Consider the following 19,627-nt stretch of genomic DNA (forward strand, 5'->3'; position numbering starts at 1 on the left):
GATATTTTAATATCTCATTTATTAAAAGACCTAGGATACCTTGATCGCAAGAATATTCCGCTAATTCCCTGATTTCATTACAACCACATTAAAAGATGCATATGTGAATTCTACCTAGAAAGCAACCTAAAGTGTAAAAGCACAATTAAGTTTAACTCCCTAGGAGCAATAAGTTTTATGAAATGAGACTAATCAAAGTAACCGAACGTGTAAAAGCACTAATTCGATTTAACTAAGGCTATGATTCATATGTGACTAGTAGGATATATCACTACAAGTACTACTCACATTTATGCTACTTGGAATCAGGGATAAACAACTATTTCGTATTTAAAACCCTAATCTAGCAATAGAGATGAAGACTAATCTAATTGATTCCGGACTCAACCAAACAAGCATTCAAATCATAAAACAATATAAACCATGAATCATATACAATAAAGCTGAGACAAAACTAATCCATTGATTTAAATATCATGCTTGAGAAATCAACTTTTATCCCATAACCAATAATAGTATTTAGCTACTCATAGCTTTTGAGTTCATCATAATCATAATCATAAAATAATGAAATGAAAAATATGCGAAAAGCAAACCCTAGTAGAATCGCTGCTCTCCTCCAAACTCCAAGTAAAAAAATACGTCATCCCCCAAAAGTTGTAGAAAACTTTCCTTTTGTAGCTTTTCTCCAACTTCTAAAATTAGGTCCAATCTCCAAAATCCAATAACAAGATGTCCACCAAGTCCATATGTAAAGAGTACCCAAGTGACAATATGTCCCAAAAGAGATCGCCGGAAAACTGGGTTCACCGCCGGAAGTTGGCTGGAAATGTAGCCGGAACATAACTCTGGTGACCCGCAAAGTCCACCTGGTCACCGGTCAACGAGTCAACTGAGTCAACTCGGGTCAACACCGAGCCAATGAGAAGTTGGGTGAGTCAAGATCATGAGTCAGAACCGAGTCAGCTATTCATGTGAGCTAACTGGGCTGACTTGTCTGAGTTTCCATTGCATAAGCCATTTGCACTGGCCTCATTGCACATATACAGCCATGATGGCTGTTCATCCTATAACTCTGGCCCGCAATCTCAGCTCAAGCTCCTCCATACATCAAGACTGCTTCAAACCACCAGCAACTGCACCATTTTGCATTTAACCACAACTGCAGCTGCACAAGGCACAACAGAAGTGCACACTATCTTCTAGGTCATCTCATCCTCCAACCCAACCATGGCATAAATTGCAGCCGCTGCTCAACCCTTGTAATCTTAGCTGCTTCTTACCTATTCAGTCACCGCAATCAACACCATATCCTTCTATAGCTTCAGCTTAACTTCTGGGGCTCAAATCATCCTTTGCTGTAGCTTCCTTCCATTCCTGCAGTTCCATTTTCTCTATCTTGTAGCAAAGACCCACCTCCATCTGACTGCAACTCCACATACATTATAGCACCAACGAAAACCCATTTTACCAGCCACCATTTCCAGCTCTAAACAACATCAGTAGAAGCTTCATCTCAGTTAAAACTCCATCAGTATTCGTTAGCACTTGCAACTGCAAACACCCTTGGATATCTCCATCTGAGCTGCAACTGCAACTCAGTTCCATCCACCGCAGATTGTCATGTACTGGTAGCAGCCGCTTCTTGCTTTCTGTAGCTTCAACTGCAACATCACCTCCATCCTACCAGAACTGCACCTGCATAGCAACAGCGTGCTTGCAGTCCCAACACAAGGCACCAGATCCACTGTCATTGCAGTAACCACCATCTTCTTGAACATAACCTGCATTTCACCTGCGGCACACAACCACCAGCAACTATGAAACCTGTATCTCAGGTCACACACAGTTTCTCTGAACTCCACCTCCTGCAAAGTCAGGTTCACCACACACAACCAGAGCACCATTATCACAGCAGACTAACATCAATCCTGCAATTGCATTACAGTCCATGTCTGTTGTTCCATTCAAATACATGACCTGTACAACTACAACTCTTCTCTTGCTTGATACCAGCAACACTTCAGCTTAACCAGCAACAACTTCTCTCCTTGTGAGATCAACAGTAAACACATAAATCCACAGCTTCAGGCATTCAATTAAAACAACTGCAATTGTTCTTGACAATCATAAAACACCAATTCTTCTTTGTTTCTCAAAACCCTATCTCACAGTTCACCAACATCCATTTCAGCTGCATCACTTTCCAGTTTTGGTAGTAGCTGAACAACAATTACAACACCACGATCAACATCAGCAACATTCTTCCTCACCTGAATCTCAGACTTCAAACTCACCCCATTTCCTTCTCTATTTCATACACCAGCAACATCTGCAGTTGAGCACTGCATCAAACCCAACAACAACACCTCCATTATCAAATTCAGTTAAAACCCATCCATGTGTTCTTGGCCAATTCAACTGCAGCAACAACATAATCATCATCTTTGTTTTCACCACATAAACCCTAGTTTCTGTTTCTTCATCTTCTTCCCTGCGTCACATCGATCTCCTTTTATTACTGCAAATCCATGGCAGCTACAGATCCAGCTTTTCTTCCATGTTCCTCTATTTCTTGTATTACCAAAGACCCACCTTCTTATTATCGAATTCGATTCAGTTTCACCTGATTCATTCACCCAATAATCTTTTCCATATCTCCAATTCTTCATCTGGATTTAATATGAAACAGCAAACCCTAGCTCATTTCACTGATTCTCCAGCCACCGGCAACACAACATCTTCCCAGGTTTCTCTTCGAATTCGATCTGTAACCCTTACCAATCTCAGGTGGATTCTCTCTTTCTCGGAGTGATAATGGAGCCGCCATGGACTCTCCTCTGAGTTGGGGAATAAATGATTGAGAAATCATTCTCTCAATCCCGGGTGTTGGTAATAGCCATATTAGCTAGAAGCACCCAGACATATGATAAGGGCTACCTGAAACTACTCTATTCCTTGTACTATCAGTTTTGGGGAACTGACAAGCTTAATATTTGATTTTGCTCATAACTTCCTCATAGAACATCGACATGACCGCATTCTTTCACTTTTGCCTTCGTCTTTTCGTTCTCTTCAAGATGATGGGAAGAAATCCTGGATTTGCGCTAGTTCCACTTCTTTTTGCTCCAAATGACTCCATTGTTCCTAATAAACTCAAAAGCAAACATAAGAGATGCAATTCACAAGGATAATAACAAAGAAAACATAAATACTAGATATAAAATTAGGTGTTTTACAACACCTATCAAATTTCCCCACACTTAGACTTTGCTAGTCCTCGAGCAAATCAAATAAACTTATTCTAAAGGATACATACATACAACTCCATCTCGTGAGGGTTTACTAGAGATATACCCACAAAACCTACTTTTCCAACTTACTAGTTCTCCGTAAGGATAGCATCCAACGCGCTAAGAAGACATAGAGATTCCGCGCACTAGTCATAAGAAGTTAGACACATATATGAACCATCCCTATCGAAAGAAATTCGGGTTCGGAGTGATCAAAAGTCTCGACTCTGCCTCACAAGAAAAGGGTTTTATGAAGTTGCTCTCAATAATAAATAGCTTTTTATGGGTCACACATGTGTCCAGGTAGGAATGAAGAGAGAATCCTGTAACACGTTTGAATGGTGGGAAGGTAAAAACCCTCCGAATAGTTTGAAAATCCACATCTTTTATTCATTTTGAGAACCCTTTTTTTTCTGACGATCTCTAAGAAAGGAAATCAACCACTTAACGAAGGTGGGAATATGCTTACTTACCTCGTTATCCGTTCGGCGTGCAGTTAGCACCACTCTCACAGCATCCATAGAAACGTCTTCGGTCTTCAATCCTTGTCTTCATCTTCGTCTTCGGTCTTCAACTCTTGATGATGAAATCTTGAACTTCGTAGAATCTTGACAATGTGATTCTTTCCTCTAACCTTGTTGCTTGAAACTCTATTATAAATATTTCTTCTTCCATTGGCTTTATTGAATGAATACAAAACCAAAAATGAACTAAACAAACCAAATATGATGCAATGAATTTTTTTATTTTTTTTATTTTTTTTCTACTTTTTAAATGCAAAATAAATAAAGTAAATACAAAATGAAAACAAACAAAATATTAAAACTAATGATGAACCTAATGAACTTTTCTCTTGTCTCTTTTTTTTCTTTTTCTTTCATTTTTTTTTTTGACAAGAGACCTAGCATAATGATGACCATGTCCCAAGTTTTTTTTTTTTAATTAATTTATTTATTTAGAACAAGAGAAAATAATATATAAATATGATAAAATAAAAAAAATGCAAGTACAAAGGCCATGGTGTAAGTACTTTACCGCTTGATTCTTCACAACTTGTATGTCTCGATATCATAAACTCCTTGAACTCTCATCGTAATAAAATTCGCTCGTGTACAATAGTCTTCAACTTGTAAAAATTATGCTCCTTCTCTTGTTGCTTTACTTGAATATGAAATCTACTCATTTTTGTATTGTTGCTTGTAAACCTTGAACGTCTTTAACTTTCCTTCGAATTTGTGATGCTCCTCTTCTTGATGATGATGGTGTTTCTATGGATCTGTTGGTGTAGCGAGAGATAAAGTGGATGGTGTTAACTGCGAACAAGATTACAAGTGGTATGTAAGTTAGCAATTCGATGTCACCATTCATGATTGATAAAATATCACTCAAGAGATCAAAATAATGCTTCTATTGGTGGGAGGTTGGGTAGCTCACCATTCTACACGGAGTTTACGTACGGTGACACACACTCTAAAAGCACAAATTTAGACAGGTACAAAGAATTGAAGGTCGGTGCCTCTCATGATGTAACATGGGTAGTCTCCACTATAGGGGATCACAAATCTAATACCGAATTCAGTCTGCACCTCATTTTCCATTGTGATGGTTAAATCCAACTTTAACTCTCATACAAGTAAGAAACCCGATCATGTTCTCTGTCATCTCTAAGTTCAGTCACTCTTATGAGAATCTCAATGTAATCTTAGCGACATGTATACTATGTGACTCTAAACTAACTACAAGTTGGAGTTTTCTTATTCACTATTTTACACAAAAGTTGAAAATTTCATGAAAAATTTACAATGCACATGCTTAACCACTCCCCCACACTTAAACTTTACATTGTCCTCAATGTAAATTGAATCGTCCAAAGAAAGTCAAGGTGGGAAATCTTACAATGATATGTGACAAGAAAAAGTAAATACAAGACAAGAACCAAAAATAAAAATAAGACAAGACAAGAAATACTCATCGTATGGGTTGCCTCCCATGCATCGCTTGGTTTAAAGTCGTCAGCCCGACTATCTCCTTGTTTGCCACGCCTTAGCCGGTTTCCAACACGTTATGGAAATCTGATTGAATGTTACTTGGGTGTTTCCTCGCCTCAAAGATGTTGAAGTGAATGACTTCTTCATCAAACTCCATAGTCAAGGTGCCATTGTGGACATCAATCTTCATTCTAGCGGTACTCAAAAATGGTATACCCAACAGTAAAGGTGTAGACGAGGATGAATTCACATCACTCATGTCTAAAACGTAGAAATCTACTGGAAATATTAGTCCTTTTACCTGCACCAAAACATCCTCAACAATCCCTTTCGAGTAAACATTAGATCTATCAGCAAGTTGAATAACTATGCTGGTTTTCTTAAGAGGACCAAGGTTTAAAGCATCATAAATAGAAGTAGGCATAACATTAATAGAAGCTCCTAAATCTAACATAGCTTTTGTAAACCTCGTTTTACCAATAGTGCATGGAATAGTGAAACTACCGGGATCTTTCAATTTAGGTGGGAGTTTCCTTTTAAGATACGCGGAAGCGTTTTCTCCCACACTCATTACCTCATTACCGGTTAGCTTGTGCTTGTTAGTGCACAATTCCTTTACACACTTTGCATAGCGAGGAGATTGCCGAATTACTTCAATGAGTGGAATATTGACTTGGACCTTCTTAAAAACATCCCAAACATCTCTATCTTGTTCCACCTTCTTATTAGCTTCAGCAAACCTACCAGGAAAAGGTAAAGGGGGAACATAAGTAGAAACATGATTTTTTTAATTGGCAATAGGTACCTCGGAAGTTTGGGGGAAATCAACATCCTTTACCTCCAAAACTGGTTCCTTTGGGCCTTCTTCTTTACCCGAATCAGTAATTTCAGGTTGCACAAGTCGTGTACCACTTCCAAACGTAATAGCATTGGCACCATCTCTTGGGTTAAGAGGTTGGGAAGGGAGTTTCTCACCATTTTGTGCATCCAACTGATTAATCTCCTCGGCCATCGAACCAACTTGTGTTTACAAGTCCTTGACTGCACCCTCCGTTCTTTGCATAAAAGATTTCAACAACTCTTCCATATTGAACCCTTGATTTTGAGGTTGTTGTTGCTGTGGTTGACCAACTTGTGATTGCAACTCCTTAATTGCATTATCTTTTTTCTGCTGATTTAATTTCACTAGTTGTTGATTTTTCTTTACCACGGACATTAGAGCCTCCAACAAAGTAACCATCTTTGCCAATTCTGAATTTTGGGCTTGTTGCGGTTGTTGCACTTGTTGTTGGAACTCACTCGAATGGTTGTAAACAGAACTTGTACTTGCAACTTTCTCGTAAGTGTTGGAGTAAATACCATACGGCTGAGTTGAGAATATAGCATTGACATGCTCTACATTCTCATAAGCTGGGCGTGATGGTTTTACAACCACTGCTGCAATTTGTTGCATCATTGCCATCATATTGCTCATTTGTTGACGTAATTCAATAATCTCGTCAACTTGATTAACTCCCTTGGTAGGTGGTTCTGATCCACGACTTGAAAATTGTTGAGAATTTGCTGTCATACTCTCAATCAACTCTCTAGATTGTGTCACCGTCTTGTTCATAAGTGCACTACCACTTGCAGCGTCAATAAGATTCCTATCACTTGCTTGGAGACCTTCATAGAAGTATTGGATAATCATTGCGTCACTAAATTGGTGATGAGGGCAGCTTGCTACCAATCTCTTGTACCGTTCCCAACATTCATACAACGATTCTCCCACACTTTGTTTCATCCCACAAATCTCCTTGCGAATTTGAGTCGCTTTCGACACAGGAAAATATCTCTCCAAGAAAAGTTTCTTCAACCCATTCCATGTTGTAATACTACCAGGCGGTAAGTAATATAACCAATCTTTAGCTGCATCGAGTAAAGAGAAAGGAAAAGCACGCAACATTCCTTCACCTGCATTCACCCCATTAGGTATCATGTTTGTCATCAACCATTGAAACTCCATAAGATGCTTGTTCGGATCTTCCCATACACATCCATGGAACTTTGGTATTTGACTGATCAACCCTGACTTGATATCAAAAGTGGAAGTTGCTTCAATACACCATTGTTGTTGATCCAACTTCTGAGAAGCTAGCTCCTTGAGTGTGCGATTTGCATCACCCATTGCTTCTCCCAATTTGTATTTCGGTAAGGTACCTGAAACACAATTCTCAAAACACAAGTGAGAAACAAGACAAGAAACAAAAAGCAAATATGAAAGCAGAAATGATGATAAGAAACTAAAAACTTAATAACAAGCTGTATGTCTCCCCGGCAGCGGCGCTAAAATTTGATCGTTGCCATATGCGTCAAAAATAATTTCACTTTCTCACTCTACTAATATAAATGAAGTACGTGGTAAGAAAGAGTTCGTTCCCACAGAGAGGCTTTTGTTGTTATGTAAATTTCAGTTTCTCGGTAACGAAGGGGGGAGATTTTTGTTTTAGCAAAGCAATAAAAGTAATTGAAAGCAATAAAATAATTTGAATAATCAATACGAAGAAGATATTGGTCACGGGATAGTATCATTCACAAACATGTATTTTCATCAATGACTAGAATTGATATTTTAATCTCTCATTTATTAAAAGACCTAGGATACCTTGATCGCAAGAATATCCCACTGATTCACTGATTTCATCACAACCACATTAAAAGATGCATATGTGAATTCTACCTAGAAAACAACCTAAACTGTAAAAGCACAATTAAGTTTAACTCCCTAGGAGCAATAAGTTTTATGAAATGAGACTAATCAAAGCAACCGAACGTGTAAAAGCACTAATTCGATTTAACTAAGGTTATGATTCATATGTGACTAGTAGGATATATCACTACAAGTACTACTCACATTTATGCTACTTGGAATCAGGGATAAGCAATTATTTTGTATTGAAAACCCTAATCTAGCAATAGAGATGAAGACTAATCTAATTGATTCAGGACTCAACCAAACTAGCATTCAAATCATAAAACAATATAAACCATGAATCATAAACAATAAAGCTGAGACAAAACTAATCCATTGATTTAAATATCATGCTTGAGAAATCAACTTTTATCCCATAACCAATAATAGTATTTAACTACTCATAGCTTTTGAGTTCATCATAATCATAATCATAAAATAATGAAATGAAAAATATGCGAAAAACAAACCCTAGTAGAATCGCCGCTCTCCTCCAAACTCCAAGTAAAAAAATACGTCATCCCCCAAAAGTTGTAGAAAACTTTCTTTTGTAGCTTTTCTCCAACTTCTAAAATTAGGTCCAATCTCCAAAGTCCAATAATAAGATGTCCACCAAGCCCATATGTGAAGAGTACCCAAGTGACAATATGTCCCAAAAGAGGTCGCCGGAAAACTGGGTTCACCGCCGGAAGTTGGCTGGAAATGTTGTCGGAACATAACTCTGGTGACCGGCAAAGTCCACCCGGTCACCGGTCAACGAGTCAACTCGATGGTCAACGGAGTCAACTCGATGGTCAACTGAGTCAACACGGGTCAATACCGAGCCAATGAGAAGCCAGGTGAGTCAAGATCATGAGTCAGAACCGAGTCAGCTATTCATGTGAGCTAACTGGGCTGACTTGTTTGAGTTTCCATGGCATAAGCCATTTGCACTGGCCTCATTGCACATATACAGCCATGATGGCTATTCATCCTATAACTCTGGCCCGCAATCTCAGCTCAAGCTCCTCCATACATCAAGACTGCTTCAAACCACCAGCAACTGCACCATTTTGCATTTAACCACAACTGCAGCTGCACAAGGCATTACAACAGAAGTGCACACTATCTTCTAGGTCTTCTCATCCTCCAATCCAACCATGGCATAAATTGCAGCCGCTGCTCAACCCCTGTAATCTTAGCTGCTTCTTACCTATTCAGTCACCGCAATCAACACCATATCCTTCTATAGCTTCAACTTAACTTCTGGGGCTCAAATCATCCTTTGTTGTAGCTTCCTTCCATTCCTGCAGTTCCATTTTCTCTATCTTGTAGCAGAGACCCACCTCCATCTGACTGCAACTCCACATACATTATAGCACCAACGAAAACCCATTTTACCAGCAACCATTTCCAGCTCAAAACAACATCAGTAGCAGCTTCATCTCAGTTAAAACTCCATCAGTATTCGTTAGCACTTGCAACTGCAAACACCCTTGGATATCTCCATCTGAGCTGCAACTGCAACTCAGTTCCTTCCACCGCAGATTCTCATGTACTGGTAGCAGCCGCTTCTTGCTTTCTGTAGCTTCAACTGCAACATCACCTCCATCCTACCAGAACTGCACCTGCATAGCAACAACGTGCTTGCAGTCCCAACACAAGGCACCACATCCACTGTCGTTGCAGTAACCACCATCTTCTTGAACATAACCTGCATTTCACCTGTGGCACACAACCACCAGCAACTATGAAATTTGTATCTCAGGTCACACACAGTTTCTCTGAACTCCACCTCCTGCAAAGTCAGGTTCACCACACACAACCAGAGCACCATTATCACAGCAGACTAACATCAATCCTGCAATTGCATTACAGTCCATGTCTGTTGTTCCATTCAAATACATGACCTGTATAGCTACAACTCTTCTCTTGCTTAATACCAGCAGCATTTCAGCTTAACCAGCAACAACTTCTCTCCTTGTGAGATCAACAGTAAACACATAAATCCACAGCTTCAGGCATTCAATTAAAACAACTGCAATTGTTCTTGACAATCATAAAACACCAATTCTTCTTTGTTTCTCAAGACCCCATCTCTCAGTTCACCAACATCCATTTCAGCTGCATCACTTTCCAGTTTTGGTAGTAGCTGAACAACAATTACAGCACCACAATCAACATCAGCAACATTCTTCCTCACCTGAATCTCAGACTTCAAACTTACCCCATTTCCTTCTCTATTTCATACACCAGCAGCATCTGCAGTTGAGCACTGCATCAAACCCAACAACAACACCTCCATTATCAAATTCGGTTAAAACCCATCCATGTGTTCTTGGCCAATTCAACTGCAGCAACAGCAGAATCATCATCTCTGTTTTCACCACATAAACCCTAGTTTCTGTTTCTTCTTCTTCCCTGCGTCACATCGATCTCCTTTTATTACTGTAAATCCATGGCAGAGCTACAGATCCAACTTTTCTTCCATGTTCCTCTATTTCTTGTATTACCAAAGACCCATCTTCTTATTATCGAATTCGATTCAGTTTCACCTGATTCATTCACCCAATAATCTTTTCCATATCTCCAATTCTTCATCTGGATTTATTATGAAACAGCAAACCCTAGCTCATTTCACTGATTCTCCAGCCACCGGAAACACAACATCTTCCCAGGTTTCTCTTCGAATTCGATCTGTAACCCTTACCAATCTCAGGTGGATTTTCTCTTTCTCGGAGTGATAATGGAGCCGCCATGGACTCTCCTCTGAGTTGGGGAATAAATGATTGAGAAATCATTCTCTCAATCCCGGGTGTTGATAATAGCCATATTAGCTAGAAACACCCAGACATATGATAAGGGATACCTGAAACTACTCTATTCCTTGTACTATCAGTTTTGGGGAACTGACAAGCTTAATCTTTGATTTTGCTCATAACTTCCTCATAGAACATCGACATGACCGCATTCTTTCACCTTTAGCTTCGTTTTTTTCGTTCTCTTCAAGATAATGAGAAGAAATCCTGGATTTGCGCTAGTTCCACTTCTTTTTGCTCCAAATGACTCCATTGTTCCTAATAAACTCAAAAGCAAACATAAGAGATGCAATTCACAAGGATAATAGCAAAGAAAGCATAAATACTAGATATAAAATTAGGTATTTTACAACACCTATCAGCGAGGCGAAGCCGAGCCACACCAAATCAAATCGGGACGGGACGGGATGGGGCGACGCGAGGCGAAGCCGAGCTTTACCAAATCAAAAATATAATTAAAAGAAAAAAATTCCAATGCGGGGCAGACATAGACCTAATGATGGTGGATGGTTTTGGGGTCAGCCTGATATGTAACACGGGCAAAAAAATCTAGTTTTAGTTTAAACTCTTTGCCGGGTTTGACGGGGATTTTAGTAATAGAAAAACAAAATATATACATGAAAGGCACGGATCCTGGGTTTATTGAGCATGTCAACTGTAGATTTCGGGCTACTTCTGGATCTGGATTTTCTACAAAGAGAATCCGACTGTGACACTGAATTACCTAAAACGCACCCGAAAAAGTACAAAAAAAAAAAAAAAGTTTACGTTGTAAAAATTCCATTTGTAAAATAACAATTAGATCTAGTCTCAAAATTGGGGCTTTGATTCTGCCATTAATGTTTATGGTATAAAATTTCTCAGATACAAGAAGAAACAGAGAAAGAGAGATCTTCTACTTGCATGGTAATAAAACTTCTCAAATCTCTCTATTCTCAGTGTCAGATCGGATTTATCAGGCAGGCGCGTTTCAGAACCCTAGAAAATATCAATCTTGAATTTCTGGGATTCAATTAATCTAATACGGAATTCGTATAGTGTGATTCAATAATATCCTAGATTTGATAAATTCAGGATATATATAGAATTTGAGTTTGGGTGATCAAATTTGCAGATTTTTATGTGTGGACACGTTTTTTGTTTATTTGGAAGTTGATATGATGATGATAGGTGATTGTTGGAATGGTGAAGATTGAGAATTTTTCTTTTAGGGTTTCTACTTTGTTGTTTGTGGCAGAATTTGTTGAAGACAAGTTTGTCAGAATTTGAGATTTTGTTTTTCTAATGGCGTCGGCACAGGTTTCGCGTAAACAAGATCTTGAAGCTGGAAAGCGCAAGGTATTGATTTAGTTCATTTGGAATTATGAAATGCACATATATATTCTTCTATTGTTTTTAATAATCTATAATTTGTCAGAAGGTTGGATCCGAATTTGCAATTGAGCTAAATTTTGTTCTATTCTTAGGTTTAGGCTAGTGCTGTAGTTGTTTACTGATTCAACTTTTTAGGTAACCTCTAGTTTTCAACTAGAACGAAACTGTTTCACTAAAATAAATTTTATACCATTGCCATGACGATCATATATATGCTAGAGTGAATATGGAATTCCACAAACTAAATAGAATGGTCTACAAGAAGTTTGTAGATGAAAGTATTAGAAGTTTAAAAATCTCAGGTCTGCTGAAAACCTTAAATGTGCAGAAAAAATATTTCTTGAGGCAGGGAAGGAAAGGACAGAGATATTGCACTTGGTGCATGACAGAGCTAGGAATAATATTTGAATCAGTTTCAATAGTTTCTTGAAATTATTATGAATTACTGTGACAAAATAGGACCATTCTACGGCGAATCAAATGAGTTTAATTCATCCGCCACCTCTCCGAACTGGAAATTTGTATAAGATTGATTACTCAGGTTGATTGAGTGAATACTTGTACTATATTGGCGCTTCAGATATATCATATAGCATTTTATGCGGTTACTGTGTTGACTTATGATTATTGCAATATTAGGAGCTATTTACAATAAATATGTCTATTTTTTCAGCTCGAAGAGTTTCGTAAGAAAAAAGCAGAAAGGCGAATCGGCAAAAAGGTTGCACCAATTGGCCAGACGCAGCCTGCTGCTGATGTTAGTCAATCAGAAGACAAAAAAGCTCTACAAATTCCTGATTCAGATGGAGCTGGTCCATCGGAAAGAAATGGTGTTTCATACGAAGAACCTCCTCCTTCGGCAGTCGTTCGCGATGACACTAAAGCATATGATTCATCCCAGACTACTGAACTGGGTTCCTCTAGTGTAACTCATGATAGCCCCCCCATCTCTAACAAAACACATGATGTATTATTATATGCCGGTCCATTTCAGAAACCTGCAGCTGATCAGGACTCGAGATGGTATGATCGGTCAAGGCTTCCTGAGTCACAATCTGTTAATTATGCTGGTCTACGGGAAGATATGAACCATAACATTGACAGTGCAGGAACTCGAGAACCAACATATGAGGCCACAGTAGACCAGCCTGCTACTCCTAAACCATTCTATCGAACAGGGGGGACTGATACAAACTCCCAATCTGATTATTACTCCAGATATGATGGTCATTTAAGACAAGATTCAAAGGAATTTTCAGCCAAAGCTCCAGAAACATCTCATGTTTTTAATGCAGATTTTCAATTTGATAAGTTGGCTGATGATGTTGGATTTGGTACTTTGTCAACGAGTGGCAGTCAATATGAAGGTAATATTGTCTTTCCATATTCATCAATTCTGTACTGGGAAAAGCTTCATGAGTGTTAGGCCTTGTTATTTTTTCTTTTGTATAGAACTGACTCTTTCTTTCTGGTTGTGGACTGTATGCTAGATCGTATACATCCATCTGCCAACTTAACAGAGTCGGTTCTTGATTTCAAGAACAAACATGGTGGTTCAGATTTTAATGGTGCTAGTTTTCTTGAGGAAAGAAGGAAGTTTAATAATTCTATTAATCATCAGCAGGGCACAGATAATGCACCTTGGCTGTCATCAGAATTACCCTCCATCGATTATAAATTAGATTCAAGAAGTTCCTCTAATCATGTTCCTCACACAGCTTCCATTGCTGGAAATCGGCAATCTCGTCCATCTTTTCTGGGCTCGCTTAATGTAAATACAGTCCCTTCAGAGTCACACATATCTTGTACTGACCAAGAAAAATCTGAACCATTTCTCATAGCTTCTAAAGCTAAAAATCAGACTCAATTTTCATCTGCTTCTCGGTGGCCTTTTTCCAGTACTGTTGGAAATTTTGACAGTCTGAAATCAGATCTATTTGGTTCTTCGGAGCCTCTTCTTAATCTTTCAGTTTCTATTGGTAATGACGCGGAAACACTGAGGCAGAGTACAAAGGAAAATAATGCGGAGAGAAAGCAAGAATCTTTTTTACCAAAGCATGATGAGAACTTTGCTGCTCTAGAACAGGTTCAAATCTTGCACTTATCTGTCAATATTACTCTTATGCGTCTTCCATTCGAAATGGACTATGTTCGTTTGTGTGGTGAAATTTACTAAATCTTACTCGAGAAATCTGACCTAGCCTTTTTTGCAGCATATTGAAGACCTGACTCAAGAAAAGTTCTCACTGCAGCGATCTCTTGATGCTTCAAGATCTTTATCAGAATCATTGGCTGCGGAAAATTCGTCTCTCACAGATAGCTATAACCAGCAGGTTTGTTATAGTTACTTGAGTTCTTCACTTGTCTAACGTAGCGGAAGCGTATAACTTGGATCAAAGATCCAAAAGATAATGAAAACTGGTGTAAAATCAATAGATTCACAAAAGCTATAAGTAAACTAGAGAACAATAATAACTAAATAAAATATCTTTGATAAATCAAATAGGAGAAATAATGTTGAATTATTGTATAATGATATGGGAAGTATCATGGCTGTAAGAAGGTTGGGAAGTGATTGGAGTGGTTTGCATGGTGGTTTCAGGAGGGGTGGAAGTTTGGTGGTGGACGGTTTTAGGTTTTTGTCCAAGTATCTTCTTTCCTTCTTCTCCCATGAACTTAGTAGACAACAAAATTTCGATTTTTTCTGTGAAATCTTCGAAACGTTTATCTATCACTGTGGTTAACTTCGTTTCAATACTGATTGTCATTGCCTGCATATCAGTTTCTAGGTCCTTCTTCAAACTAGTCCTCAATTCTTCAATCTTCTTATCACCCATGTTAGTGGAGGCTCTCAATCGAGGCTCTGGTACCACTTAAAGTAGCGGAAGCGTATAACTTGGATCAAAGATCCAAAAGATAATGAAAACTAGTGTAAAATCAATAGATTCACAAAAGCTATAAGAAAACTAGAGAACAATAATAACTAAATAAAATATCTTTGATAAATCAAATAAGAGAATAATGTTGAATGTGTAAGCCTTCTTATATAGGCTTCACTATTTCCAAAAAGTATTATAACTAGAAAAGGGAAATCAAGCTAAACTAGGAAACCAATAAGTTCTAGAATAGGGAAAATTAAGAAACAACACTAGAAATAGAAAGAGGTTTGACTCTCATGTCAAACGGCGGTGACTGGTCTAGATGTCCTACATCATTGTCTGTTAGCAGATTTGCTTTTATGGAAACTATGTTGTTGATTAAATTAAGCTGTACTATAGCTCTAGCTTTACATGGTTCTTTCTTGGCTGAATTAATAATGCATCTGAAGAAACAACATGGTTAAGCGGCCCGATTTAGATTCTTTATGATCTTCAGCAGTAGTTTATTATGGGTTTTAGTTTTTGGCATCTGTTCCTTGGTTTATTCATTTTGTAATTGGTTATTTATCAGGGAGCATTAGTTAACCAACTAAGATTAGACATGGAAAGATTACAGGAGGAAATCAGAGCTCAGCTGGTTAGTAGCTAATCTGCACTTGCGTAGTTGTTAACTTGTTATTCTGGATACAGACATGTGTTAGTGTTGACTGGCACTTGACAACATGTTTGTACATGTATTTTTTTTGTTCGATTTATACAATACAATCCAAATTAAATTAATTCATGTTGACCTATTCTGGATTAACAGCTTGAAATTGAGTCCATCAAAATGGAGTATGTTAATGCACAACTGGAATGTACTGCAGCTGATGAACGAGCACAAATATTGACTTCAGAAGTCATTGAGTTGGAAGAAAAGGTATTAGCTTTTTGGTTATGCTGTTTGCTGTTGTCATGTCTAATCTAGACCTTAATACATCATACAAGTACAAAGAGTTATTCATGCACTTTATTTAGTTCTTTGTTAGAGTTAATTCCCCAAGGAAATTATTCATTAATTTTAGTAGAAAGCTTCTATTGATCATGTTAAATTGAGATGTTTCAAAAAGTAAAATTATTTTGAATTATGATTTCTGTGCGTTTTCAGAGAATGGGTTGGGAGATTGTTGGTTACTGTTAATGTTTATTGTTTTGCAAATGATTATTCATGTACACTTTTGTAGCTTATATTTCTTCATTTTTTATGTACAGTAACTATTATTGCATCCTTACCCTCTCTTCAATACGCATAAATGTATTCCGTTAGCGTCCAGAATTTTCTTTAGGAACTAAAGGAACATATTTATTGTAGGCACTCAGACTGAGATCAAGTGAGCTAAAGTTGGAGAGGCAATTGGAGAATTCAAATGATGAAATTACTTCATACAAGTAGGTTAACAATCTACATTGATGAGCAATTTAGTATGTTAGTGATGTTCTTTGCACGGATTAGCAATTTGGCTCCTTTTATTTTCTTTCTCATAGTCTCGAGGACAATTTTACCTCGTTTGTGATTTTTGAAGTTGTAAATTACGGATGCATGTAAGGATAATCTTCACATCAAAATTACCAGAAAGTTTTGGGTTCCATGTATTCTTTCTCTATATAATTAGCTATCATATTAAACTATGTGACTGGACCTGCAATTCAATTGATACAGGAGGAAAGTGTCTATACTGGAGAAAGAGCGTCAAGACTTGCAACTCACTATTAATGCTATGCAAGAAGGTACACTTACGTACTATATGCTCATTTTGCTGAATTGTATTTATCACCTTTCCTCTGATTCTTTACGTGCTATGTGCTCATTCCTTATATGGTAGAACACCATGTTTGGTCATCTAACTGTGTCTCAATCCAACACAGCAGGCACTTAGATTCATGCCTATCATCATGTGTTAAGGCATATAAATAGTTTTTTTTTTGATCGGTAAAGAATATAGTTATGAACTCAGGTCACTGGTATCATCCCCTATGACTTTACCACTGTACTACAGTGACATCGGCCAAGGCATATAAATTGTTAACAGGAACTTTTGATGTGTTCATCAATGTTTGTATTTTCTAAGGTTGTTAACTCTTATAAGTTGGGACTATAATGTAATTGGGATTTTTAGTTACCATGTCTATTTTTAGTATTTTAATTGTGTATCTCAGTCTGCTTTATTAGTTCATCAATAATAATGTCTGTGCGTGCTATCTAAATGCAGAGAAAAAGGTATTGCAATCGAAGCTACGGAATGCATCTGGAGGTGAAAAATCATTTGACGTCCAAACTCCCTCTGTCAAAGATATGTTAACTTCTACACAAGACTTAGGTAGGTCAATGATTTTGTGCTGTGTCCTGAGTTCATGTAAATCCATCTATAACCAGAGAGCATTAGCTGTTGACAAGCTTTCAGATTAATGCCATTTCTCTTATGGCAGTCTATCACTGTTGTATGACAACTGTGGCAGGAATTTCACACTTTTTCTTTAGGTGCTTATGTTTCCATTGTCGTTTATACAGAAGTAAGTGGTGGGGAAATTATGTCAAGCACGTTTGATCCTGAAATGCAAGAAGCTGCTTTTCCTCTCCCCGGTAGTAGCTCTGCCATCCAACTGCCTGAGAATAGCCAATTCCATCCTTCAGTCTCATCTGCAGCTATTCCACCCGATCAATTATACATGATTGGAAACATCAATTCCTTGATTTCGGAGGTACCGTAATTTTTTGTTATATTATTTAGGTCTTTGATTTTGCTTTATCCTTCTGGAGATCAAATTTGCATTTCACTGGAAGATATTATACAAAAAGTTAGCTAAAATGATGGCCATATACCTTATCAACTACATGAAATTTGTTTACATGCACTGATTAGAAAACTTCAAATGATTGCAGTTAGTATTGGAGAAAGAAGAGTTGACCAGGGCCTTGGTTTCAGAATCATCTAATAGTTCAACTCTGAAGGTAACAACTAAGTTCTAATTAGTGGACTTTTGTAGAGTACGCAGTAGCAATTCTATTAGTCAAGAATTAATGCCTGTGGATGGAAACTATCAATGGCACGTCAGAGATTGCTCTGTAAAACTTGGATCTATCATTTTTAATTTCTCATACATATTTTTGGTTACAAATTCACCAATATCTGTCACTCTTTGTCTGTTTTGTCATTTATTGTTAAAGGAACTGAATAGGGAATTATCCCGCAAACTGGAGGCTCAGACCCAGCGGTTGGAGCTCTTGACTGCGCAAAGTATGGCCAGTGAAAATCTTCAGGCAAGACAACCAGATCTACTGACAATGAATGATAGCACAACATACGCGGACGAAGGAGATGAGGTATTATTATTTTTTATTTTTAATGATCATTTGAAGCCCCTTTGGAGGAAGTCCCCAACAACACAGTATACATCCTCACCAACCACCACCCCTGTCACATACCCCGTAGATGTGTTTACATGTTACATCTAGCTCCCTACCAACACAGTATACATCCTCACCAACCACATAGCATGTTTTTGTTACTAACAGTGACAGCGTTAGTTATTTCAGATCTGTAGATTTCAATAACCATATGTCAACAAAATTTGGGGATGTCTGTGCTGCTGTTCCTTGTATAGCTTCGAATTGGAAAATTGATCTGTTGGCTCAATAGATTTAAGTCGGTTGCATGGAATCTAAATCCCCAGCAGATGCTTAGACTTGGCTGCTTTTATTGAATCATTTGTCACACTGTGTTACGTAGTTGTCGCTTATCTTCCTTTATTTCGTTTCGAAACTAGGTGGTAGAAAGAGTTTTAGGTTGGATAATGAAGCTCTTACCAGGAGGTCCAACTAAGCGGCGAACCAGCAAACTTCTATGATCAGAGTTAGGGGATGTCTTTATCAGAAAGATTCCTTCTTATTTTGTTCACTTCGATGGTGCAGTGTAGGAGTTCACCATCTGTATATTGCGAGGCATTAATTTTTGCCCATTCTTTTTCAATAGAAGAAAGTGAGTTTTTTCTTTTTTTACTTTTTTCTGTTCCATATTTTAGAAGGCAGAATAGTCATTTTCCTTTTTGATTACGAATTTGTTTGGCTAACAGTAGAGAGAAAAGACGTGTGTTCCGATGTAGCAGAAATGTTGTTATTGTTGTTTGTGTAACAAAATTTTAGTGGAAACGTTGGATGTAAGGATATAAATCAGGAAAATCCCCATTGAATGGTAGTCCTACTTTTCCTTCCTTTTTCTATAATGTAATGTTTCTTGCAAATTCAAGATCTACAAAAAAGCTCTAAAATTGTTGGTTGATGTGATATAAAAAAAATCAGTAATACGCGTCAAAAACTTACTATCAGTGGAAAGCTGTTTTATGGTTTTACATCAGATTTGTTGTTTTGTGTTGCCAAATTTCGTTTCACTATTTAATACTGTTGTCATTTCCGAGCGATCTTTTTCTAATCACAACTGAAGGTTTTTCTTGGACATTAACAAATTTACTCACAAGTTACGAACCGAGTAGATTTGTATCCCAATATATTTTTTTTCTTGTCACCAGT

At 37.7% G+C, this 19,627-nt stretch overlaps 2 protein-coding genes and 1 long non-coding RNA gene across 5 annotated transcripts; 1 reads left to right on the top strand and 2 right to left on the bottom strand.

Moving 5' to 3' along the window:
• Positions 1-493: 493 nt before the first annotated feature.
• On the bottom strand, positions 494-3,819 carry LOC113319258. Its single transcript, XR_003345277.1, has 2 exons — positions 3,767-3,819; positions 494-3,147 (listed from the first exon to the last, which is right to left on the bottom strand). It is a non-coding gene; the product is annotated as an uncharacterized LOC113319258 (long non-coding RNA).
• Positions 3,820-4,557: 738 nt separating this feature from the next.
• Positions 4,558-6,841, bottom strand: LOC113319194. 3 transcript variants are annotated; one of them, XR_003345207.1, is made up of 3 exons: positions 6,120-6,841; positions 5,253-6,021; positions 4,558-4,606 (listed from the first exon to the last, which is right to left on the bottom strand). XR_003345207.1 is itself a non-coding variant. In XM_026567467.1 (2 exons), the coding sequence occupies exons 1-2, from the start codon at positions 6,266-6,268 to the stop codon at positions 5,337-5,339; spliced, it is 834 nt and encodes a 277-aa protein (XP_026423252.1). In that variant the 5' UTR covers positions 6,269-6,841; the 3' UTR covers positions 5,206-5,336. The 3 variants fall into 3 exon arrangements, 1 of the variants encoding a protein (XP_026423252.1); XR_003345208.1 differs by having other exon boundaries at positions 4,564-4,606; positions 5,262-6,021; XM_026567467.1 differs by lacking the exon at positions 4,558-4,606 and having other exon boundaries at positions 5,206-6,021.
• A 4,705-nt stretch (positions 6,842-11,546) lies between these two features.
• LOC113318163 (protein BLISTER-like) lies at positions 11,547-19,320 on the top strand. Its single transcript, XM_026566291.1, has 13 exons — positions 11,547-12,148; positions 12,858-13,551; positions 13,675-14,270; positions 14,398-14,517; positions 15,635-15,700; positions 15,872-15,982; positions 16,415-16,491; positions 16,763-16,830; positions 17,313-17,420; positions 17,612-17,802; positions 17,984-18,052; positions 18,269-18,424; positions 18,868-19,320. Exons 1-13 carry the CDS (start codon positions 12,095-12,097, stop codon positions 18,946-18,948), a joined length of 2,391 nt encoding a protein of 796 aa, XP_026422076.1. The 5' UTR covers positions 11,547-12,094; the 3' UTR covers positions 18,949-19,320.
• Positions 19,321-19,627: the final 307 nt, after the last annotated feature.

The sequence above is a fragment of the Papaver somniferum genome, chromosome 10, assembly GCF_003573695.1.
Source record: "Papaver somniferum cultivar HN1 chromosome 10, ASM357369v1, whole genome shotgun sequence".
NCBI lineage: Eukaryota > Viridiplantae > Streptophyta > Magnoliopsida > Ranunculales > Papaveraceae > Papaver > Papaver somniferum.